At 36.5% G+C, this 27,889-nt stretch overlaps 1 protein-coding gene across 1 annotated transcript in view; it reads right to left on the minus strand.

Annotated features, from left to right (window-relative positions):
- Positions 1-216: 216 nt before the first annotated feature.
- The window catches only part of LOC139966314 (tropomodulin-2-like), a 28,601-nt gene continuing 928 nt past the window's right edge, over positions 217-27,889 (minus strand). Inside the window, exons 2-10 of the mRNA XM_071969179.1 lie at positions 26,290-26,459; positions 25,579-25,738; positions 14,338-14,463; positions 12,901-12,993; positions 7,398-7,528; positions 6,597-6,704; positions 6,180-6,323; positions 5,471-5,618; positions 217-3,832 (exon numbers count right to left, since the gene is read on the minus strand). Of these exons, the coding sequence (XP_071825280.1) occupies positions 3,804-3,832; positions 5,471-5,618; positions 6,180-6,323; positions 6,597-6,704; positions 7,398-7,528; positions 12,901-12,993; positions 14,338-14,463; positions 25,579-25,738; positions 26,290-26,415 (1,065 nt within the window). The 5' untranslated portion in view covers positions 26,416-26,459 and the 3' untranslated portion in view covers positions 217-3,803. The remainder of the gene's footprint in view (positions 3,833-5,470; positions 5,619-6,179; positions 6,324-6,596; positions 6,705-7,397; positions 7,529-12,900; positions 12,994-14,337; positions 14,464-25,578; positions 25,739-26,289; positions 26,460-27,889) is intronic.

Genomic DNA, 27,889 nt, shown 5'->3' on the forward strand with positions numbered 1-27,889 from the left:
TTCATTTTAAGAGCAGCCAATTAATTGCCTTGGGTTCCCAATTTTAATAAGTAGATTTTCTCATGTTGTCATACCTCCCTCTGTCCATGAGTTTGCAAATATAAAGGTCATGTAAAGTTACTTGAGCATTAGATCCAGCCTTAAATCTTTGATCCGGCTTTTAATCCTCTGATAAAGCATTTTAGAGAGCAAGAAAGCACGACAAAACAGTTCCTCTCCAGTTGTAATTTATTTCCTCAAATACATCATTGTACAGCAAACACCCCTGCACAACACAACTAAAATATGACACTGATGCAACTTGAAGTCCAGGTAACATTTAGCTCAAACAGTTTACAAAATACCAGTAAAGTAAGGCTCTCATTTCAATCAGATGCTTGCAAAACCAATGTAAAAATGGCAAAACAGAAGCTAAGCAGTATGAAACATGTCTTACTCATAGTATTATCTTACATACCTCAGTATTCACGTCACTTTAAATGGGCTGAAACTAGATATCCACCACCAGCATCCTCAGTGTCCGCCCCCGCCCCCCCCATTCACACTTATACTTGATGCCATATCACAGCAATGAAAAGTAAGCTGTGAATCAGGACTAGAAGTGGAAAACAAAGTTACAGTAGGTCAACAGGTATTTATCCATATGCAAAACATTCCCCCTCCCCTTCCCTACCCACATTCCTCCCCATCATCACCACAACTACCACCACACACACATTTATTTACAATGTCAACAGAAGTCACAAGGTGAAAATCAAATTTCAGTGTGACTGATTAAAAATGGTTTACAAAACTTGTAATGATATAAAGACACCTTCACTTGATATTTCAATTTTCACACAATGCTAAGGCATGCAAACCAAGGGCAATGCTACATGGCAAATATATCTTCTTCTTTGACGAAGACATTTCATGCAAGAAAAATAATGGACAAACAAGGACCAGAGACTTTCCTAGGTAATTTAGGGCAGATTAACATTATCACCTTGATTGTTATACATTTTATTAATTCATAAGTTCCTACAAGAGATACATAAAAACATTGCAATGTACATGTTTACTTATTCCACTCTTAAATACAAAGCTTACATCTTTAACAATACAAATACAGCAAAAACTGACCACCAGTACCTCTCCCTGCCCGCATCACCCATACCTCTCCCTGCCCACATCACCCATACCCCTCCCTGCCCATATCACCCATGCCGTGCCCAGATACTTCTAGTTATTGTTAGTTATTTACATGCTTGGTTGAGGAACATACTGTTGCTTTCTTACTCCCTTTACAGTTTGGATGTCATACCATGATCACAGTAAAATATGAGGTATTCCACCTAGTATCATTAGTGATTGTGTGAGGGGGGGGGGAGGTGAACATTTACTCCTTACAGCAATGACAACAATCTCAGCATTTTACGAAATTTTTGTTGATGGCCAAACCCAGAGTGGAGAATTCATCCATTCTTTTAAGAATATCTTACTAAAGAGTGAAGACACATTGATTTTGTTAAGTAAGAGTATACATGTTCTACTGTGGTATATACTCTGTATTACCAATGCCATTCCTCTTTACTGCAACTCTCTAAAAACTGAAAAATTAACAAAACAAAGAAACAACACTGTCCATTACTTTACTAACAATATCATCAGAAAGTGCTTGGAAACTAAAAGATAAGAATGGCTTCATATCGACTGTGCATTCTCATCACCAATACCCCCCCCCCCCCCCCCATTGCCCACCACCACCACCACTCTCTTAATATTCACTTAACTTCTCCCCAAACACCTGTCACACAAACAAATGATAAACTGGTCAAAAATAATCATAATAACCATAAAAAGATTATAAACTGCATATTTACATCAAGCTTTAGGTAAAGGTTACTGATGCTAAAAATGATTACCTTTATTCTATTTATTAACATTTTTAACATTGTTTTTCTAAGTTTTATACTTATACATTTTTTTTTGTCTTTACATATGTGTAATATACTTTGGTTGAGATGCCTACAGCTATTACTGATTGCACTGAACTTTACACTAATAAATGGCTTACATGAATACATTAGTAATATTTGCTCATTGATCATATGTAAACCATACTCCAAGTAGGATATGAAAACAAGAAAAACAAATTAAAATAAACAAAAAAACAAAACACAGAACATACAGTTGGAAAGCAGGAGGGAGGTAGGGAGGGGGGAGGGTATCAAAAGAATAAGTGACTGTCTTTTAGCACCAGAGTGATTATCACCAAAGATCTTCTAAATTCAAATTTAAGTTTTCACATATCAGAAGAAGATGTCATGCATTTGTAAAGGTTACCCGAATTTCATAAAAAATATCAAGAGAGAATGGGTAGAGTTGTGGGGGCGCTCTTTGGTTTTACTACAACAGGTTGTCGCTAAGTGACAAGAAATCCAATTCTAGTCACAGATACCACACCCAAAGGTATTGTTCACTTTCATCTACCTCTGCAATAGCTAGAATGGGATGCTTGTAACACTAACAATCTTCACATTGGGTAGGCTATTTTCTGTTCTGTGTGAGCCATTATCTCTGGTAGTGTGGAAACGTCTTCTGTTATTACCACCAGATTTATGTTCTAAGAGAAAACTTCTAGAATCAAGCTGATCCTGAAATGCGACCATGATCAATCTATAATAAGTGAAAATGAATTAAATTGAGGTATTTTGATGTTGTTTCTGCATATGCCACTATTTAAAGCTGCTTAGGATATTTTGGTCAAAATATACAACTATTTATTTTATGTGACACAAAAACTATTTATTAAAATTTCTTAAGTAGGGAATAATGAGACATAAAGAATGCCTCAAAAACTGGTTTTTGGTGTCAACAAGAAGGAGTCCTTTACAAAGGAACGACCGATATATGACCACTGAGTTCCTGTTCTAGGAACTTTAGATTTTTGCCAGACAATTTTTGCCTCTGATTAGAAAACCAAAACTGTATAGTTAGCAAACAAAACATTTCACCTACTCCAGAGTAATGTTACACCCTGATTTTCCAGACACCTCATCTTTGAAAACCCCTCATTTTTTTATTTTCTGATCCTTTCAGAACCTTCAGTCTTGAATTGTCTAAATAAGTAAGACTTTCACTGCTTTCCTTACAGATTTCACAATCCATAATACAAACAACACAAAAAAACAAAAATATGAGAAAAAGAATAAAATAAAATAAAACTTGCTGATTTGGCGATAGTTTAAACAAAAGAAGGTTTAAGACACTTTTGACACAATTAAAGGGCATGGGAAGCCTAAACAGAGGGGATTTTTTTAAGTTTTATTATATGTACAGCTATTGTAAATTAAGGGTCTTTTGAGAGAAGTGTAACACTCACACTCTAAAGGGAAAAAATATATTTATATGGGGCATGGGAGATTTCAAATCCTACGAGAAAAAAGAAGAAAAAAGAAGGAAAAAAAAAAGTAGCTACTACACATGAATTATATTACAGATTACGGTCGATACAAAATGCTGACTGACTTAACGGACTGCACCGTAATTTACTTAGCACTCTTGAAAGGGTCCTGTCTTTCTCTTGGGGCTTGTTTTCTACGCACCCTTCCGTAGAATTACACGTTTACAGGACTCCTCGGTCGCATGTAGGACCCAGTGGATCTCTTTACTAACACACTATTTGATCAGCCACCTATAATTTTTGACTGAAAGATTACCGTGCAGTAAAGTGGTGGCAGTAGTAGTACATGATGAAGAAAAGAGCAAATTATAAACGTTAGATACAATTATAAACTGCAACATCTAGATGTCGGTGGACTTCATTCCTTCTTTGTCCTCTGTTTACGAACTGCAATGAAACAAACAGAGCGAGAGAAAGTAGATGAGAGGGTGAGAACACAAAATAAGGTTATTTTTTTTTGGGGGGGGGGGATATTCCAATAAATTAGATTAAAAATTATGGTACGAAATAGAGGGACAGGATGCAGGAAGGTGGGGCTTAAAAGTGTCATATCCTCCATCTGGTAACTCTCTGATCCAGCGTATTCATTGATAGATTTCAACACTACACACTCTAAGCATGTGTGAACAGCTAAGCAGGTTCCAGGCATACAGGTTACTTGGAACTTCCAGCCAATATGACTGACCACTACCCAATGTGACTTACATCACTTTGACAGCCATCAGTCACCTCACATGACTAACTCTACCCAAAGTGGGGGACATCATCAAACAGGTCAACCAATTTTATTTATTCTACCAATCAAGATTTCAAAATCACCCCAAACAGCCATAGACACAAGAACACCTAAAACAGTCACCCACAACATGACTTCTTCCTCCACCCAAATAGCACACACTAATAACATGACAAGTTAAGCAAATTCAGTCCAGAGAGAGTCACACATAAATCAGGCTAGGCCGACTTAAAATCTCTGCTATGAGAGCATCGTAGGTCAAGATGTAGCGAATGATTATCTTTGTATTACATAACAAGCTTTCACCATGTATTGATGTGGCATTAACACAACAGGGTTAACCATGTCTTTTATACTGCTTTATCTGAACTGTGGAAAGTCCCTATTCTGATAATACACATTCACAACACTACACAGACCGCAGTAAATAACAAATGTATGCAGTGTATTTATTGACACCAGGATTGAACAACACACCAAATGCTGATATAGTAAAGGAAGTAATTCTGAGAACTGACAACCACTGAACCAACTTGCAGGAAACTACCGTTTATGACGTCATTCACTGACAAACACTTTCCTCGCTCTGCTGCACATCTTTTGTATCGATGTTTGCACATTGTTGTATGGTTCTATCCTGTTGGTTGCTGTTACTATGCCCATTAGAAATGAAAGGTCAATCCTTGTTACTGTTAAGATGCATATATTCTCCTGACAGTGGTCCATCCATTTTTCTTTTCTGTATCCTTTGCTTAAAATAGTTTTATTTTTAACTAGCAGGAATCTGACGAGTATTTCCACAATGAAACTGAAATTATTTCAGCTTGCAGCTCTTTGGATATTTTTCAGGTCTTTGCCATTTGTGCTCATTGCATTACATTATTCATTCTTTATACTTTATTTTATTGTATGACATTACATTGTACGGAATTGTTTTGCATGGTATTTTCATTGCATTATCGTGTATTGTATTACATGACATTGAATGGTATTTTCATTGCATTATAGCGTATTGTATTACATTACAATACATTGCATGGTAATGTATTGCATGGTATTTTCATTGCATTACAGTGTATTGTTTTACATTACATTGTACAGTATTGTATTGCATGGTATTTTCATTTCATTATAGTGTATTATATCATATTGTGTTGTATTGTGTTGTTTTGCACTGAATTCCATAGCACCTTGCTATCCAGTGCCACCTTCCTCAACCTCCTCCTGTACCCACCCCTTCCCCACCCCCCCCTCCAAACCATCCTTTTCTTTCATCAGCAGTAACTTACTTATTTCATAGTTCCTGAGAACGGCATCGTGGGCCTTTCGACGTGGTCCCGCATGCTGAAATGCTAGACCAAACTTGACTAACGTCTTGTTGTCATTCACCAAAATGTCAGCAACCTCTGTCTCCACTTGAATACCCATCATCATTCTCTGTGTGACGGATGGACCAAGAAAGAAAAAAACTGTTATTAACAGATAAGTACCTAAACAATATGTCTTTATTGTTCATTTAGTCTTTTCCCTGCATTCCTCTTCAGTTATAAACTGTCTTCTCTCGCTCTGTACAATTGGTTCTTCAATCCCTTCCCACCTCCTACTCCTCCTCCACCCCCCACCCCTTGCCCCCCTCCACAACCATTGACAACATTTCTTAATTTTTTCTTCTTAATTGGAAACCTTGAAAACCAAAATAACCACAAACTGTTTTATTTGTTACATGGCAGAGAGAAAAGGAGTTTACGCCTAGAAGGGATTTGAACCAGTGACCTGTGGGTGACCTCTGGGTTACAAGCCCAGTGCTCTACCAACTGAGATTATAGCCCTTCGTTGGTGGCAATCTCGATATATATATATTTTCATATTAAGTTAAATTCAAACTCTGACCAGACTGTCCCTGTAAAAGAGAGCAAGATGTCAACATCTCTTGGACCAGGACCCCCTACAAAGCTGTCCACCGTTACAAGATTTCCCTGCTTTTCAGTGGTTCCATACCTGATTAGCCATTCTTAATTCCAAGAGTGTTGTATTTTCCTTCATAGCCATCATGATCTTCTTGATGCCTTCACCTGTCAGGAAATTAGACTCCACATTGAGCGATTTCAGATTCTTGTTCTCCTTCAACATCTGTGCGAGATACTGTAAAAAATGAGCAGAGACGTACAGAACAGGTTAATTACTTGATTACCTCTGAAGCAATTCATTTGGATGCCTCAAAAAACATCAAAATTGACACAAGTCTTTTATACCACACACAAACATACACAAATGTGTAGTTAGGTAGATAGATAGAAAAGTGCAATTGTGGAGTGGGAGACAGGTAAGAGAGGAGCGAAGTAAATACAGAAAATGCATCTTTTAATCTATGACAAAGAGTATGTTTCACCTTCATGTGAAGAAGTGTCTACTTACAGGTGCGGTTTCATCTCCTATCCTGGTGCTGGCCATACTCAATGACGTCAACTGTGTGTTCTTCTCCAGAGCTTCCAAGATATTCTTCACTGTCGGTATAGGTACACTCTTCAACAACAAAAAAAAAAAAAATAGATAAAAAAAAATAAAAAATTATATATATATATAATATAAAAAAGATTATAAAAACAGATAAACTATGACCAATCGTTTTTTGGAAAACTATAGATATCCTGATCTCAAAAATATTCTTATATAAAAAGCTGATATTAAATTGATGTTATCGTGCCATCAGACGGAAAACACTTTTGCAACGACACTCATTAATGCAAACTAGGCTAATTGTCCTAGAAACTTGAGACAGAAGTAGAAGAAGATTTGGAACTGGACAGTTAACATGCTCATTGAGGAGTTCTTGCCAGGTTTTGTCCATGAGTACATTTATGTTAACCCTTCTAATAGAGTTATGACCATTATTGACTTCAAAGTGATCAGTTTAACGTTTTTTTGCACTGATGTGGACCTAACATGTATGAAGTTCATCCAAGCTGTAAATTTGAATTTACTGTTTACAAACACATCTGTTGTCAAAAAAAAAAAAAAAAGGGTTTGTCAGCGACAGACAAGAAGAGTTTTCAGGTAATTATTTTGATTTATTATATCTTAATTTGCGAAAAATTTTCATAAGGATTGGTAATTTTTATATTTTTTGGGATAAATTTGGCCAACAAATACAATCATCTGGTTCATTATTTTTTCTGTAATGAGTAAGTATTTTGTTATTAAACACTATAAACTTACTTTGATATTGTTGAGATTTAGTTCCTTCAAGGAGGCGTCGTTCTTCTGTAGTTGTTCTAGAGATTTGTCCACGTCCGTATCATTTGGAGGTTCAGCAGGTTGAATTTTCAGAGCAGAAAACTTGGCAGGACCTTGTTTAATTTGAGGATGAAAAATAGAACATAGTGTTATCTCAATATTTATGGAACTTTATTCTTCTTCTTTGATACCCAACTGACCAACTGCTGGTCTATTAAAGAGATCTCTGAGGTCTGAATTTATTCGGGAACAGTAAACTAACGGTGCACCATAGTAGATGTCAATCAATTATGAAAAACACCAATGTAAGGATCTTTTTTTTTATTATAATGTAAACTGTCCATACTGTTTGGCCATTGCTGTTTCTGTTTAATGGTTGTAACATTTTATCAGAACATTACAGTATCTTCACATATCTACCGCAGGGAATAATTTAAGGGTACAAATTTTGTGTAGCAGTTTTGAAGTTTGTCTCTAATAAAAATAATATAGGGTCCCTGTGTACAAAACACTTGCCACGCATCTTTGCACTTTGTACGGCAACTTGCCTGTATTGCATAGCATTTTGGTATGCGATACTGGATAAATAATTCCCCTGAAATTATGTACATGTGTTGTACTGTACTGTATGTTGTGTTTTCACAGTGAGTTGTGGACTGTTCAGGCTGAAAGATTCAGTCGGCCTATACACAGCTGAATGCAGATAATTTCTATAACAACAGCTGTGTAAAACTGTGTCTACGGTTGTGTTTTGGAGAAAAGAAATTGCCCACAATTCATGATTTAACACCTAGCCTAAACATCTACTTTCAGCCTAGGGGCATGTTTCTGTGACATTCCATAGGACTGGTCCTTTAGTTAACCACTGAATGGGCTCTATTAAGTACAGTTATGTTCTCTGTTCAATTGAAGCTGTAAGAATAGAATACATTTTGGTTGATATGTGTCTAGGTTTTATACTGTTTAACTCCAGTATGCCCTAGAGTAAGTACTATGACTGCAGGAAATGTCTGTTGACATCATAATATCCTACAATAGGAAGGATCAAAGGTCACACCCTCTCTCTACCTAGGAAGACCAAAACATTTCCATTATTAAATTACTTCATATGCCATTTTATCACAGGAGACAACAGATTAAAACCAAGTGGTGGCTGGAATTGTAACAGCGAAATGCATTTTTTTTCCTTCATATTTTTTAAAAACTTGAAGAACAAGAGCCCAAGGGCACTGTGGTTCCTTGCTTGGGGTATATGACAATACACATCATATTATCAAGCAAGATTGGGCTGAAATAGTCCAAGTAATTGTCCTACATGTTCCCATAAAGTAACCAACACTATAGCCAACACTTTTGTGATCACAAAATGTGATCGGATTTTTTATCAAAAGGCACTTTTGAGATCTATATATGGCGTCGAAAATGTAAGAAATATAAGAGACCTACAAGCGTGTCAACAGATATGATAACGATGGTGACCTCAGATGACATGACCTTTAAGTTTCAAAATGTTCCACCACCCCATTCACAACTTGTCCCAAAATATCAACCATGTCACACCTTGGCATTGAGATTTAATTGCATTAAATGTCAAAAAATTAACTTTTGAACTTACTGTATATGTAACTTCACACACAAAGGTCACCCGGAGGTCAACCGACTGACATTTTTGATCGGTGAGACCTAAATAGAGCATGACTGTAAAAATTCAAACATTTTTTCTTTGCCCATTTTCTCCCCCCATAATACTACTTTTTTAACATTAGCTGACCTTTGGTGACCTTGGATCACATGACCGTTAAGTTTGAAAATATTCCCCTATACCATTTGCAACTTGTCCAAAAAAATCCACCTTGTCACACCTTGGCACTTGGAGTTATTGCATTAAATGTGTGAAAATTAACTTTGACCTCAAATAACTTCGCACACGAAGGTCAAATGGGGGTCAACCCATTGACATTTATGATCAGAAGGTACCTTTAACATCTGAAAATAGCATCGAAACTGTAAAAATCCCCAAAACACGAAAAGGTCACCAGAGGTCAAATTGAGGTCAAGGGTCACCCAGATGCGGGTCGACAATTGGATTACATTGAAGCAACTCCCAACCCTAACGGACAATTTGTTCTCAAGTTGTCGCAAAAATACTAGTTTTTTATCATTAATTGACCTTTGGTGACCTTGTATCACATGACCGTTAAGTTTGAAAATATTCCCCTATACCATTTGCAACTACTCCAAAAATATCAACCTTGTCACACCTTGGAACTGGGAGTTATTGCATTAAATGTCCTTAAAATTAACTTTGACCTCATATAACTTCGCACACGAAGGTCACACAGGGGTCAACCTATTGACATTTATGATCAGAAGGTACCTTTAACATCTGAAAATAGCATCGAAACTGTAAAAAATCCACAAAACACGAAAAGGTCACCAGAGGTCAAATTGAGGTCAAGGGTCACTCAGATGCGGGTTGACAATTGGATTTCATTGAAGCAACTCCCAACTCTAACGGACAATTTGTTCTCAAGTTATCGCAAAAATACTAGTTTTTTATCATTAATTGACCTTTGGTGACCTTGTATCACATAACTGTTAAGTTTGAAAATATTCCCCTATACCATTTGCAACTACTCCAAATATATCAACCTTGTCACACCTTGGAACTGGGAGTTATTGCATTAAATGTCTGAAAATTAACTTTGACCTCATATAACTTCGCACACGAAGGTCACACGGGGGTCAACCCATTGACATTTATGATCAGAAGTTACCTTTAACATCTGAAAATAGCATCAAAACTGTAAAAATCCACAAAACACTAAAAAGGTCACCAGAGGTCAAATTGAGGTCAAGGGTCACCCAGATGCGGGTCTACAATTGGATTACATTGAAGCAATTCCCAACCCTAACGGACAATTTGTTTTCAAGTTATCGCAAAAAATACTAGTTTTTTTATCATTAATTGACCTTTGGTGACCTCGGATCACATGACCGTTAAGTTTGAAAATATTCCCCTATACCATTTGCAACTTGTCTCAAAATATCAACTGTGTAACACCTTGGCACTGGGAGTTATTACACTAAATGTCTGAAAATTAACTTTGACCTCATATAACTTAGCATGCAAAGGTCACCTTGGGTCAACTTATTGACATTTTTGATTGATGAGACCTAAATTAGAGCATCAAACTATAAAAATTGAAACATTTTTTTCTTTGCCCATTTTCTACCCCCAAAATACTAGTTTTTTGACATTAATTGACCTTTGGTGACCTCGGATCACATGACCGTTAAGTTTGAAAATATTCCCCTATACCATTTGCAACTTGTCCAAAAATATCAACCATATCACACCTTGGAACTGGGAGTTGTTGCATTAAATGTGTGAAAATTAACTTTGACCTCGTATAACTTCGCACACGAAGGTCACACGGATGTCAACCAATTGACATTTTTGATCGGAAGGTACCTTTGATATCCAAATCTAGCATCAAAACCAAACATTTTCTTTTTTGCTCGTTTCCTCCCAAAATAAGCACATTTTTTCTAATGTGACCTTTGACCTTTTGACCTTGGTTTCAGATGTAGTTTAATCTCCTGATTCCAAAAAACAAAACGAAAAGTCTGTACAACCATCCTAACTCCGACCGAAAAACTTTGACCCCATATAACTTCGCACATAAAGGTCACACGGGGTCAACCTATTGACATTTATGATCAGAAGGTACCTTTGACATCTGAAAATAGCATCGAAACTGTAAAAATCCCCAAAACACGAAAAGGTCACCAGAGGTCAAATTGAGGTCAAGGGTCACCCAGATGCGGGTCGACAATTGGATTACATTGAGGCAACTCCCAACCCTAACAGACATTTCGTTCTCAAGTTATTGCAAAAATACTAGTTTTTTATCATTAATTGACCTTTGGTGACCTCGGATCACATGACCGTTAAGTTTGAAAATGCTCCCCTAACCAGTTCACAACTTGTCCCAAAATATCAATCTTGTCGCACATTAGCACTGGGAGTTATTGCAGTTTTAATATTTTCGGTTTTTGGACCATAACTGACCTTTGGTGACCTTTGTGGGCACCAAAAACAATAGGGCACACCTTCTCCATATGGCGAATCTATAGTCCAAGTTTGGCCTCAATCCAACATTCCCTTATTGAGATAGAGCGTACCCAAGCAAGTGTCACAGACACACACACACACACACACACATACATACATACATACATACATACATACACACACACACACGCCAACCTGACTGCATAGGTTCCTTTTGCTAAAGCAAGGAACCAAAAATGGAAGAACATTTAATGTGCAAAAGTTAAACATTTCTTTAATATTACCAGAGAAGCCTAGAAACTGTTTCGTCTAGTTGTACAGTAGCACCACTTGTTCACCCTCTATTCCCAGTATTAAATACAGAACAAATCCCTGTACCAAAGTGTACCTATGTGCTTAGCATTATCATTCTCTTTTGAATTCCAAACATCACAAACCGCAGTAGGCCTGACGATAATCACATCTGATCTGAAGTGTTCTTGACATATTCAGGAAGTTCTACTATTGGATTAACGATCCAGTGAGTATCCTGAAATATTTATTCCTGACCTGTCAGGATATTCAATCTTAAGTGGAGTGAACAACCATTTCCTTAATAAGGTTCACCATTTATAATTTAGTGCATAGCAACACTTCTGTTTATGGAAATTGGAGAAGTAAAGTGCTAGAATATATGTCATGGATGAACTTTGATGGTGTGGTAGGGAGGTATATTCTTTTAGAAGCCATAAATTAAAATAAGTTTTAATGAATTTAAACCCTGAGATGATGTCAAACAAACATAAACACATTATGGCATGGATATGTTTCCTACTTTTGAAATTTAACATTCCATTCATAACACCGCCTGTGTCAGTCTGATGTTTGAAATAAAAAATAATATGCTAATTCTTCACTAACAAGGCAGGGGGAGGGGGGCTACAGTCTGAGGAACATAAGCACATACCACAGTAATGTGATGGTAGGATACCAGCCAGTAGGCTTAAAATAAATTTTTGAGTGGATTAACTACTTGAGTGACTCCAAGTGAAATTTAGTACTCTGTTCAAGCCAACCAGCCGGTACCAGTACTGACAAAGATTATCTTAAATGTTGCAATGGGCTATACATTTTGTATAACAGAATGACTTAAACACTTTGAAAGATTGTGCAACAACCCATAATCTTTTTTGGGGGTCTTTTTTGGCAGGGGTTGGTGGGGGGGGAGGGAGGGAGGGTCCCGTTGGATGTCAGGTCTGCGCAACCATTAGTCAAATGTTCAAATATATAGTCTTTCAATCGTTTCCATGTGATACAAGTGAACCAAGGTCTCTCGAATATCTCAAAAGAAAACCTTCTTATGTTAATTGTGTAAAATGTGTTCATTTTAGCACTTCACACTTCGCACAGCAACATACTTGACCTCACCTTTGAAGGTCATCCTGTCCGGATCCAGTGTTTCTTCTGCAATGGCAGCATTTAACTGATCTTGATTCAACATACTGTGGATCCCCAGGATACCTTGATACAAGAAACGCAGGAAAGATGGCGGAAAAATAATAAACTGATGATGATGATGAAGATGCAGAGAAATGGAAGAGATAAAACATGTTTTACAGTAGGTAATACTATATAGCAGCATATGCATGGGGACACCTCACAACCCACAATGGTACTTCCCCTAACTCAACTCTTGCTATGGTTAAAATGGGGGAAGGGTACAACTTGTGAAGGATTTGATGGGTTCATGTTACTATGTCAGTGTGATAACATTCATTTTGTGTTTAACTGCAGCAAAAATGAAAAGGACCATCCTGCTTGTCAGGACATAAAATATCTCATCCATCATAAATTTAAAAAAGAAACATTTTGCCTTTCAAACAAATTAGAAAAGAGCACCAAAGGACACTACCATTAAAGGTAGCCTTGGAAGTTACCAATGGGGTAATGCTGTATAAAGTTCACAGTAAACGGATGGAGTAAAGAATGTGTTATGCTTCAGTTGGCTTTACACAGAAAAGTACTAAAACTATTGAAAACCCAATTGTTTGTTTTTACATTCAGAGGAAAGGTCTACAAACAGACTGATGTAATGTCCAATACATTATGAACACTACCAGAATGTTTACACATAGAGCTGCTTGGTTTGGCAATAAGCCCTGGGATCTTACAAACTCTGCAGTTTCAGGGAATACACACAAAACATTTTCAAAAGGGATGTTTAGGCAAAAGGAAAAAAGTTTCCACAACAGACCACCAAATTGGATATCAATATATATAAGATAACACAAGGAAATGAAACAGGAATTTAAGAAAGAAACCTTTGCTATATGTTTGCAACAACAAAGCATAATGAAGGGGGTCACTAGGGTCAGTGAGGGTGTACAGTGTTAAAAGATTACCAGGGCATTCTAGACAAGGTAGAATGTGGTGCATAGGTTGTGGGGAGACAGGTAAGTGGGGAACGAAGTAAATAAGCATAATGTATGTTAACGAAACATAGTGATCAAACTGCTGTAGAAACAGTTTAATAAAGACACCACCATAAAGTCATGGCTTGAGATGGTGGAAATAGGATGAGGTTACCTGTTAGGGTCAAAGATGGATCTACAGCTAAAATATGGCGAGAGTAGCTCTTAGAAGCAAGAATAACGTAAATTGATAACATCAGAAAACCAGATCTGACAAGTAAACATTGTAATAATATCAACATAATGTTAATACGGATGGGGGAGGGAGAGGGGGATCTTGAACCGATTACAGGCGTTGGGTGGCAAATTACAGCGGGATCAAGGGCAGGCATTAGATCAAATTGGATTTTTAGATGCGGGTATTTAACGATGAGGGAGACTGAAGATCACATACCTGCTAACTGAACCAAATCCTCCTCCGTGGCATCTTCCAAGGCAGTTTCCCATTCTTCGCCAATGTCTACCTTCTGACCATTTTCTTCAACTTTCTTCTCTTCTTTCTTCGGAGTAAACACTTTACCTAAGAAATTTAAAGACAACAATAAAGAACAATGAGTTTCTGACCAGTTGATCTACGAACTGTTCTTGATAGTGAGTATAAACACTTTACCTGTAAAATCGCAGAAATCAACAAAGAACGATGACTTTTTGTGTACAAGTCAATGGGCTTCTGTACCAGCTACAAACACTGTTGTATAAAAGAGGGCAACATTTTTACCAGTGGCTGGAGCCATGATATATATAGTCCTATGAAAGGATGGATAGGTTTACAACGACAGTGGAAAAGATACGGAGACAAGTAGAGACAAGTAAAGGTATGTTGTTAGTGTATGCACCTGGAGGTATGCATGAGAAACACCTAAGTCGTTGGTTCCAATCCTGTTTTAACAAGATCTTTGCTTTTTTCATATTAATTTTTTAAATTGTTCATTTTCACAGTCAGCTTTAATTCTGCTGTTGATTTATGTATTAATGCACTTAATGATTTCAGGTCAAACAAGTGTTCCTGTGTTACCCTCAACCTTACCCGTACCCATAAATACAGCCAAAGTAAATCTCTCTCCATGCTACTGCTACTGCCAACCAAACATCCAAACCTATATTTATTCTTTATAATTTCACAAAAGTAAAGGTAGCAAAGTCGCATGAGTTTAGATATTCAACACACGCAGTACACTACAGTAAGTTAGTTCACAACTTCAACAATTAAGGTCTATGAAAAGCTGCCAAAAGAAAAAGCTGAAATTTACTGATAAAAGTCACTGAAGAAACTGTATCACATTCAAATGTACACCGATAGAAGTTTCAACCAACTACATTTTTGGCAAACGTACTGTATGCCTTTAAACATCAGGACCAGCAATGTTGTGTCAAAATGCTATACAAACTGATAAACGAGGTTAACAAGCGAGCATAAAGAAAATACAGATCGAAAGATACAGACAGAAAGCAAGAGCCCTTGTCAAAGTGCAAGACTTTTTATCATAAAAATCAACAAGATAGTATGTTAGGCCTTTGTCGTCAAGCTCTCTAGAGTACCTGTACTTCTGTACTGAATAACCTTAACTGTACACGCATTGGCTGATATATATCGCATGTGGTAGTACTACTAGTGAATCAATAGTAACAGGCCGCAGTAGCACATTACTGTGCCCACACAGTAGGCAGCATTATCAACGGCTTGAAGCTGGAATGTCGTTTCCAGAAGACAACTGACTCATTGTAAACATTCGAAAGCCTTGCTTCGTTACATACCATGTTGTAATATGCAGGCTGTATGTACCATAGACAGTTGTTAACAGTGTACAGTACTGTATGTATAGAAAGACATGTAAAGAGAGGAATAAATTAGGTTGGAAACTTATGTGGCAGCTGGCACCTTTTCCAAAAGATGTAATGGTGCCACAGTACAGTACTGTGGGGTGAGGGATCTGCATGCTAATTACAACAATATCTGACAATATTTTCTTGGTTTATACTTTTCACAGATTATTGCATTTTTCAGCAGAAAATTGTTAAGTAACATTTAGACAGAAAAAAAACCCAAGTGCTAATCCTCGTTTTGGCTTTAAAGGAAGATTTAGTTTCTTTTATGAAATCCAAACTGTGTGAATAACAAATAACAAGTGTCTTTCAAGACTTCCATTATCAAGACAACTTAAATAAAACTACTTGATGATATCTTGAGTCACAGAAATCTACATAAAAGCATGCTTGCTTCCTTGCCAGGATATCAAACAAGCCAGATCTTGATCTTGTAGCCGCACAATTTGGATGGTGTGTGAAGAGTCCTTGAAATGTTGAAGATATGAAGATTGAAGATTCTAGGAATCATGAAATCTTTCAATTTAGACAATGCGAAAATATTTTATAAGACAATGCAGGCTTAAAGCATTAGGTTTTAACTTTTTTACCAGAACAAAGCAAACCGTGTACCATTCACATATAATTAGATTCCCCATTAATCTGACTCCTGTATTAAGAGATCTAAGTGGTTAACTAATACTATCTTGACCCCTCTTACATTAGCAAATTATTCGGTATTTAATCCAATCTATAGAGAAAACTATGTCCAACAAATCTACTGTTATTCTTTACTTGGTCATTGGCAATCGTTTGCAGTGTACGCCTAATTTCATTGGCCCTCTTGTGCAATTATGGACTATGAAAAAAAAAAAACAGATTACTGTACATCATCTTTCCTTCAATTACTTGCTATGAAACCAACAGATTTAAGTGTCATCTACGATCAGAAACCTTTGTCGGCCATGTTTGCAGTAATTGTTACCCACGAGCTCAAGATGGCCACAAAGTGTGTATTCTTGTAATTGTCCAATATTTAAGCTTTTTTTGGATATGAATCAATGTACATTTTCAGCCCAATATATTGTGTCAAGGGTTAGAGGACTAGAAGTTTTGCTCTTAGCAAGACCTTTCTCAAAGTAAAGACAGAAAATTGCATTTGGTTGCTGGTGTGAATATTTATGAATGCATTTCCCACATAGGCATATTAACATCATAAGCACATATATTACTACAGTATGTTTCTTTGCTAATACCACAATGACTGGTAACAACTGGATTTTCAAGCATTAAATACGACTACAAGGTAACAGACTACTAATACTCTACTTTTCTTTTCAATTATTTCCTGAAACTAATTGTCAATAAAATTAGAGAATTACTGCATACAGTATAAATGCTGACTCACATCACATGATCATCATTACTGCCTTTTAACTGAAAACAAAACTCAAACTTCAGCTAGCAGAATGTTCTACTTTATTTAATTTGCAATTAGTTTGTAAACTAATTGTCAAGGAAATGAGAGAACTATGCAAGGCATGACGTTGACTCACATCGTCATTCCTGTTTTAACAGAAAACAAAGCTGAGCTTAGCAGAATTTTTCACAGATGTTTCTGTCTTGATTGGATTTAATTTTAATAGTATGTCATTAAAGCACTCCACGTTGCAGGTGGGGGGGGGGGAGATGTATTTCCCTTTCCATTTTAGTATTTATTTCCAGTTTAATAGACAGACCTCTGACCTCAGGCTGACCTCTACAACATCATGATTAATACCACAGATTTATAACTGTATGTAAAGAAAATAACAAAATTGTGCAGGATTTGTCCCATTCTCTGCCTATTTCAATTCTGTTCAAATAGGACATTTTTTTCTTAATATATCATTCCGATGTACCATTTTTTATATGACCATCATATTTTTTATTTGCTGTCCTACTGGGACAAAGTCCAGACACAGGTGTGGCTGCCCTAACAGCTTATTAGTTTTAGTTTCAGTTTTGAGATTAATCACCAAAGGGAAGCTATTATTCCCATAAAGTTGGAGGGGTTTATTCATCCTTTAGGGAGTTACAGTATTTGGATATTTACACCATAGTAACAGTTACCATAACTACCACACCAGTGGCAAGCCCTCAATTCTATTAATCACACTATGATTGGATGACTACAATTTATACATTACCTACACTACCTGCTATAATTTTTTCTACAACTGACAACCAGTACAGCAATCAATGCCCAATACAAAGCATTTAAATCAAGCCTGAGCTCATGAATAATAAACATTTACCTGTGTGAGATTAGAAAATTCAGGTTTTGTTGTATGTCCTATAGGCAATATTGTTAAGTTTGCACATACTGCATGTGTTACTATTGCCAGTCACAAACAAAATTGTGGTTAATGAATTAAAGGCATTGAAGACTCGCCCCCAAACCGTGTGCCGCCCTGTGAAAAAGTTAACTTTCCGTTGCTTGCCAGTGAAGTTTTTTTCTTATTGCTACAAAATGCAGACAGTAATGAAAGTGATACCTTGTTATCTTTTATCTGGACCTGAGATGTCCATCGCTGCTATGTACACAGTGTTATGGGTATTGACCGCAGCTGTATGTATTGACTGCACACTAGTGTCTAATTACTGACAGTAGCAAGCTGTGTGTGTATTTTTGGGGATCGATGGTGGTGTCACACTTCTGTTACACCTCAGTCGAAACTAGGTCAGATTTCCGGCATGAGAGTTTCTTTGTGTGCAAGTCTTCACACCCTTTAAGAATAGTATGAATTCTTGCTTTAACAGGGTCAAAGGTCATGGCAGAAAGTGTAAGCTTTCTGACCTCTGTCAATGATACTTGATAAAGCCTGACTAAAGTAACTTGTTTACTTTAGATTACTGTAGTGTACACCTACAGTTTAGTTTCCAAGTGACCCAACCTCCAAGGTGAATTCTGTCATCCTGAGTATTCTTTTACACAAACAAGTATAAACATATTTAGTTAGAAAAGGGGAACTATTAAATGAGATCACAATACACAAACTGATGTCAGACAATAGAAACAAGGTCAAGTAACCATGACGAAGAAAACTGGAAAGATTTCAGATATCTATATAATAGAATAGGAAACCACCACTCCAATTTGGTATTATTATCCATGGATTCTGTTTGTTTAAGGGTCAGCAGAGCTATTCAATAATGGAATGAAACTCATCCTTCAGTCAATATACCATGGGAGGGTGAAGTAACTGAATGAAATGGTTCAAGTACTACAGGATGTACAATAGGATTATATCTCAGTTCCTTTATACAGTACTTACTACTTGTATAATGGCAGTACTATATTTCCATGCTTGGAACTCTTATATATATATATTTTTTTTGGGGGGGGGGGTGCTTTAAGGCTTTTCTATTCTTCATTTCTGAAATGTTTAGATCTCAAAACAAGCAGGGAAGCAAAGTGAACAGGGACTTCTTGTAACTGCATCAGTTGCTGTGAGATGTTTCAAACACACATGCACACACATGCACACATTATATACACTGTACCACTGGGAGACCATTACCAGAAGCATTTGATGAGACTATATATGTACAGTATGTACAGGCTTTGAATGAAATCAATCACTAGCCCAGGAGTAATGAGAGATAGCGAGTTTGTGACTCAGGATGTTCGTCACATGAAAGCAATCTTGCTATCTGTGTCTGAAAGTGAGCTAATACATAAGTTATTAATTTGATATCTGTACATGTGTACAGTATGCATACCAACTAGGTTGAGTACTCGCAAAAGTGTGTAGAACAGCGAGTGTATCAATATCAGGAACTATCGGCAACCACTAATATATCAAATGCCTAGTTCATACTCTGTAACTTCTACTGGTACCGTCTATATAGCAGTTGTACCAAATTGATACAGTCCACTAATGTCAAAGTTCTGTGTATTTGGGACACGTTACTTTGTAAAACAGTACTGTACAGCATACCAAATAAACAGTGCTGCTTAAAACAATATTATACTGTTTATTAGGTTAATGATCACGTTAAATACCGATTTAATACTAGAAAATAATGTGCACTTTTCATGTACATTAGTTTTGAACAAACCATATCATTGCATTTTTTACATCATTTATACATTACTAATAATGGAATTTTGCTGACTAAGTCCATTGTTACGCCACCATTAAAAGGAAAAAAGAAGAAGAAATAAAATAACAAACATTTACTCTTCTTTATAATCAAGCTATTTGCAATTGTTTAGTAAGTCAGCAATTTTTTCAGACCTTCCAAGAAATACAACTTAACTCAAATAAGGTTGCAATTTATCAATTAAAACAACCTCCTTAATTCCTGTTAACAGCATAAGAGACAAAGAAAAAGTGCTTTCAGTAGGATACACAGTACTATCTATGTACTGTATGTTTACCAGGAAAACTGCAGCAAGTATTAGTGTGAAATCAAACATAGTGTAAACTTGTATGAGGGAAGGATTAATCACTAAATAAACTACTGTACATGTTCTTAATAGCTGGAAATGATTACACAAAGAATGCAAATTTACATGTGTACTGTACATACTATAGAAGCTAACATAGTCAAATAGCGGATAAAATAATGGATTGAATTCAGAGAAAATGTATCTGGGCAGGTATGGTATGTCTGGTACAATATTAAAATTTTGGAAGTGTGATACATTGCAGCTTATTTCTAGTGTTCAACCAGTATTCTACTCATTAATGTACAAAGAGTGAACTGAACAGTATATATACTGTAACAGTAGCTCAAATGTCGAAGCCTGCATGGGCAGGGAGGAGGGGGGTGGGTTGGGTGGGGTACATAGGGAAACTGGAGACTTGGTATTAGAGGAAAGGAGAGAACCACACCTTCTTCAATATTGTAGTAATTATGACACAAAAAGTTCATAAATTTAAAAAATGTTTTAAAAGTGCTGGATGAAACGAAAAAGACTATATCATACTGTAGAATTGAATAGGCTAGACAGAGGATAAGTATTTCTTTGATTTGTGAAATTTGTGTGATTTTTGAGATATTACCCTATGCCACAGGAAGTACAACAAACTTGACTACAATTTTCATGATTGCTACAGGTATTTTATAATGGTCTATCCTGTATGCTGTACAGGTATTTTATACTGGTCTATCCTGTATGCTGTACAGGTATTTTATACTGGTCTATCATGTATGCTATTTTATACTGGTCTACTCTGTGTTCTATTAGTGGTCCACACAATGTCAACCCTATTGAATATCGTTGACACAATACAATATATACATGCATGCATTGGCAATATGCAATTCAATTTCAGTGATATGAAAACAACATTGTTTGTGTTCCTCAAACAAGTTCCTCAAATTTTATGATTTTAAAGTTGAGAACAATCAAATGCAAACAAATGTCAAAGTGTCTGAACTTTGCCTATAAAATAAATGTAATTTAGTAAAAGGTTAAGTAACCTAGGCTGTGATATCAAAGTCGGAACAAGAAAATTTATCAAAACATTGTACAGTAAGTACTATTACTGATATGAACTACACCATGATGCTGGCAGTACACCACAATGCTGGTAGGCACATGTGTAACATGTCGTGTAATATTAACTATATGACCGTGTAAGATCCTCTTCTTCGTTAACAGCTTGCATATATATATATATATATATATCTATACTGCTATGATGATATTAATAAACTGCCATGCACTCCGGCCTTGTACTGTACTATGACATCACTGATAACAAGGAAATGAAGACACTGAAATATTTCCAAGGAATGCAAAGAGGCCAGGGTTGTAAACTGTACAAGCTGCAATCTTCTGCTAAGAGCTCTGACAAATGATAATCTTACATGTGTTCTGTTATGTACAGTATATGAACCTGTGATCGGAACAACTACAGTAGCACTGAGCTTAATGTGAGCTGTGTACAGTGTACTGTAGTATAATGACTAAACACAGTCAGTCGACTGTCTGGCTGCAGATAGCTTAATGTGAAATGTGTACTTATAATCACTACAAACAGTCACTGTCTACTTTCAGCAAGCTCAATGTGAGCTGTGTACAGTAATTATACTAAACACAGTCCCTGTCTACTGCCTGGCTTAATGTGAGCCATGTAGTATAATGACTAAACACAGTCCCTGTCTACTGTCTGGCTTGAGTGACAGCTGTGGACAGCACTTTAAAGTGTTGCTCTTTGATTTGATTTTTTTACATTTTCAAAATACTTTTTTGACTGAAAATAGTAAAGACCAATAACAATGAAGTACTGTAACTAAGCAAGTCCCTCCCTAAAGAACAAACTTACACCATTTCTAATTTCCCATTGGGCATATATATACTGCCTTTCATACAAATTATTGAAAAAATGTCTGGATAAATGACATTGTTAGCACTGAATTGAATAATAACTTATGCTAGTAAACTTCGTTCAGAAATCTAGAACAAAACTTTGTTGCAAAAAACTTCATTTCCAAAAACAATTTAAAGTTTCATCGTAACTGAAGCCCTTCGACAACGAGCAACGCTCAGATGGTTTTGGTAAATTGCCAAATTGGTGACCAATCATTATAAAGCATTCTTGGTATTTACAAATTACATGTACTTTGAGGACAAGGTATCTCAGTAAAGGAAACTGCTAGGAGGATGGAAGTAAGATATTTGAATTAGATCTACATACTGTATATGCCATGACTTCTAAAAAAGTTTGGTGGCACGTTCTGATGATATGTAACAATAATACCTCATACAGTAGTTATTTGTATTGATAGCACATTTGCCATTATTAACTACGCCATCAAATATGCCACTTCAGAATGTAAGTACCGAAATTGAAAGTATGATTCATAATGGAGCTGATGTTACAGTACAGTAGGTTTGCAAAGGGTACAGTAGGCTGGTCTTTGAAGTTTGTTTACACATATGTTTCGAATGAAGTTGTTTGGGAGAGGCATGCAGCTACCAAGTATGTTAATTGGTGCGTATGTTTGTGTTTGGGAAAAATTCACGTTGCTGAATACATGTGTTGTAGTGTGTGCAAAATATATCGTGGGGGATTTTTCCTTTTATAAAGACTGAAACTGCTTAAAATATAAAGCTCAACAAAAACTGTGGCTGAAATGCTTAGTGGCTTAGAATGCCAAGAGGAGAAAATTGGATGAACAGGAACTATTTTGTGTAATTCTCCCTCCGTTAAGATGGGGAAAATGGACCACAGTAATGTAGGTAGTGTAAATATATATAAAACAATGAAATTAATGGACAAATCACCAGATGAATGTCAATGAAATGAAGGGAAGATGTGGTACATTCCATAATTCTGTCAGCAGTTAAAAACTTAACCCCTGGTGTACTTAATTATATATCTTGACTGAATGACTTGGAACAAGTATGTGCTACTTTGTACACAATAACATTGCTGAATTGATATATTTAACATGAATTATAGTCTACCAGATGGTCCCTCTAAATACAGTACATATGGTAATATATTTACGGTGAAACAGATAGTACAAAGGTCTTGAGGAGACTGGCGAATCAGAAAGCAAAGTACAGTTCTATCAAAATGACTTGGTTATTTTTACAAGAGAGTTTCCTACAAATGTAAACACCGAAACAGCATACAGGTACAACCCTTATAACCACAGACCTTATCAAAGGTACTTCTTTCCATGTTCATATCATCTCAAACGTGTTCAATTACTTCCTTCTTTACAAACAAATGACTAACAGCTGTCCTACTGTATTTAAAGGCATTGAAGACTCGCCCCAAACCACGTGCAGCCATCTGAAAAAGTTAACTTTCCATTGCTTGCAAGTGACGTTTTGTTTGTGTCGCTACAAAATGCAGACAGTACAGTAATGAAACGTGATACCTTGTTATCTTTAGCTGGACCTGAGATGTCCATCGCTGTATCGTTTGAACACTGTGTTGTGGGCATTGACCGCAGCTGTATGTACTGACTGTACACTAGTGTCTAATTACCGATGGTAGCAAGCTGTGTGTATTTTCTAGGATCGATGGTGGTGTCTAACACTTCTATTACACCTCATTCAAAACTAGGTCAATTTACCGGCATTAGACGTTTCTTTTTGCGCGAGTCTTCACACCCTTTAAGGTTTGAGATATTAATTGGTTCAATTTGTGAGTTTCAAGTTCAGTGACAAACAAATTTTGATGTCAAAAACAATGCTTTTTTTCAAGCCATGTAAAATTGCATTGTATTTCTGTTTGTTATCTGAATGGGTTGCCCCCTGTCTTGCACTTCATTGAGGAATATATTAAATTAAGATACCGTCATACTGTACAGTGCAGTACACAGCTTCAGTTAAGTAGAAATACTGTACAGTACCGTAGTGACAGTACCATCAGCAAAAATATATGTTGTGTAGTATATGAAAATTAAGTGAGTATAACGGTTGTAAAGAACTAACATAATTAACTATCGGTTGCCAAAATGGACCCCTTGACCCCACCATGGCCCTAAGACAGGCCCCTGGACCCTACACCATTATGCTAGCACGCTATGCAACACTGCTTCAAAACAAGACAAAGTCCCAATGAACAGATTTGACATATGTTGATGTGTTTGATATACAGTACTAGACTATGGGCATCCTGTTAAATTCAACCCATCTATTGCAGGCAGCACAGTTGGTGGTCCGTGCAGCTCTGTCTAGCTCTGGGTAAACATTGCAGCCCAGTGGAACGGTTTGATCAGCTGCTCAGCTCAGCCAGTCACCACCTAACAAGGAGTCATTTACTTATATTAGAGTCCACACTATCTGACACATATAACATGGTTAATTGACAACAACAAAATATAATAATTCTGCAGCTGGACGCGCAAGTTGTGAATAATGAAGTGAAAGAGACAGGATATGAGGTAATGGTAGACTACAGAGTACAATGTAAAGTACACAGTTGGATGAAAATCCAAAAGTGTGTTTAAAAAGACAGAAAAAATGCCACTTTCAAGGGCACAGTCGTCTACTCTGCTCCAAAATGAGCGAACATTGCAACTTCAGGGAATAATTCAATATGTTCAATAACATTTATTTGTGTAGCAGTTAATTTTCAAGGCTCTGAAGTTGGTCCTTTGTAAAATACTATACGGTTCCTGTGCACACAAAACTAATTTATAAATGTATACATCTTTGTATTAATTTGAACATTTGCAGAGCAATTTGCAGTACAATACCATATCAATTATTCACTGAACTTGTATAGCAAAAAGCAGTTATCTTTGCCATAAGCTCAAAATTCTGTACAGTTTCTTCTTCTTTATTTTTTTTATATATTTTTTTATTTCATTTCTTCAACAACATACAATAAACACAAGTTTACAGTAATTACATGAAAATATGCAGCATGAAAATTTGAGAAAGGGAATGATCAAAGAAGCCTTGTGACTTTACAAGCTACAGTATATAGAAAAAACAATGGAATGGTAATAAGATTCCTAAATATTGGCAAAAAGGATCATGAAGTAATATCCTGCAAAACATGAACAGTTAACACCCAAAACAGAGCTCTACAACATAGCTAAGTGTTAGTTCCTAAATACCAATATCTCAAGAGCGTGATTTTCCTGCTTGTTGCTAGGTTGTTCTCCACCTTTTTCTTGCATGCATGTTTACAAACACGATCTCTGTATGTATATTGATTTGTGAGTAACGTTATCACGTACTGCTGGCTGTTATTTCACTGGTCTGTCACTTGGTGTATGAAGTTCTTATACAATCATGTTTTACATAGGAAAACCCTGATCAGCACTGTAAACTCTTTGTAAAGTTCTTTTGTTCTCCTCAACTCACCTCTTTTCTCTCCTTGTTTGTACGGAACATGTTCCTCCCAGTCGGGGTCTTCTCTGGCTTTCTTTTCCAGGAATTCCATCAGGGCATCTCGATTGAACGGCCCAGTCGGGTCCTTCTTGACCTTGTACCTCGACCTCTCCGAAGGAGGAAGAAGCGAATCCTGAAAATTTATACAGTGCAAACGTTTAGCTCAAAGGAAAAAACAAAGATTCTGGTGAGAAGTTTCAAATCCGTGTATTTGTGCATCGAGCAATCAACCTCAAAAGAGTCCAGGTCTGGTTTCTCTATTACCAAGTTTTTACAGATTACTGGCAATGACTTCAAAGTTAAGTGTCCTAAATATTGGATAAAAATTTGCATATTAGGTACAGAACCTTCTTGAGGGTTTTGCCTTCCAAAACTATGCTCAGATATTGAGGATTGTTAGAGTTACATTTTAACTTAAAAAAAATGAAATAAATACTGTACCTCATTGAAGAATATACTTTGAGGGGCTACTGTATGAGACAAAAAATAATATTGGTTCATTTGGTTGCGAGGGTTTGTACATGTAGAGTAGATGTCCATCTAGCATATTCGGGTTATACTGCTAAACTTTCAAGTTCCACACAGTATTTAAATGATCTTACCTGGCATAAACAGAGTATCATGGTAGGTCAATGAGTGTTATTACTGTAATTTAACGTGATTTAAGTTAACTAATGGACTTACATCGGGGTCCATCTCATTTGCGATCAGCTCCAATTCCTCCTCCGTTAGAGTGGCAAGGATCTCCTCCGCCTCCATATCCTTGTACTTATCTGACAAATCTGTGTTAGCCATGGTTACTGTCGGCATTGGTGACGAAGAGGATTTGAATCACGACGACAATGAAGGAGAATCTGGCAGAGTAATTCAAAGCCCAAGTAAATAATATTACAGAAAGTAAACGAAATTACAGAAAGTAAACAAAATTACAGAAAGTATGTAGTACATGGTCTAGAAAACAGAGGTATCTCTCTGAGCCATGTACAGTATCTTCATTGTATACTCACTTCAGACTTTTATGTTAGATGAAAGAAAGATTGTCACTTTTAGTATTTAAAATATTGTACAAAGGATAACAGTAGAATGCAGTGATAACACACAGTAGTACAAAATAAGTGCTACAGTATGGAGAGCACTACAGTGCAGTTGTGCAAGCTGTAATAGATTGTGAGTTGTTCAGCACCATAAAACCACTCTTTATGTTTTATGAATGCTAAAGAAGATAATGGCAAGCATTGATTGGTTGATCAGCTTCTTTCAAAGCATGATCTATTTTCATTGTTTTAATAGTCTTTGCAATTCTACAACACACACTCTCACAACTACTGTACAATACTGTGATACTAACACACTATAATGCTGACCCAGAGGATTTCAATTATGAAAAAATTGTAAACGATTTCTTTTTGTTCCAATAATGTGCCAGCTTGTAAGCAAACAACTTCCAAAATATATCTTTTTTTGTTGTTGAAGATGCATCACCAAGCAGGTAGTGCGTAGTACTGTATTTTGCAATGCTATGTATATTTAACACAAAAATGACACTGTAATTTATAGGATTGAGATGGACTGGATAGGCTACAGACCTGTGTAAAATTCCAAGGGAATTTGAATGTTACTGTTTGCTGTATATAGATACACTCTAATAGAGAGGGTGCAGTATTTTCTCCCCAACCCCCCAACCCCTCCCCAACGAAAGGGGTCCTTTCCCCTAAAGGAAGGCCCAATTATTGGAACTAGAGAACTTTATACTAATGTACATTAAAATGCCATCAATTGATCATGGATTGTGTTGACAAATAACATCAATTGGATAAGTGGTAGACCTAGGGTTTAACTTAAAGTTTAAATGGCTTGTCATCTACAACATGTGGAAACAATGATTTGCACACAATTAGACTAACTAGTCAATCAATCTCTAAATGCATTGATACCACCAACACAAACAACAAAGTCCACATGAAAATGTGTGTACAGAATAGACTTGAAAAAATGTATCATTAATGATTGGGAGCCAATATAATGATGAACTTTGGACTTCCTAAAATAACGACTCAGGTTCAGATCGACACAAAGCAAACATTTCTCATTAATAACAATGTGCAGTATACTTCTCTTGCTCTCTAGAGAAACATTGCATGAGTTTAGTTTCCTGCAGAGAAATTGTGTTCTCTCCTGCATTATTCATTATTTCCTCCCCTCCCCCTCCCCAATCTTTCTCCTCACCCAACCACCAATAAGTTAGCCATTTGAAACAAGCTTTGCCCATACAATACTTGTTTTT

This window comes from Apostichopus japonicus, chromosome 4, assembly GCF_037975245.1.
Source record: "Apostichopus japonicus isolate 1M-3 chromosome 4, ASM3797524v1, whole genome shotgun sequence".
NCBI lineage: Eukaryota > Metazoa > Echinodermata > Holothuroidea > Aspidochirotida > Stichopodidae > Apostichopus > Apostichopus japonicus.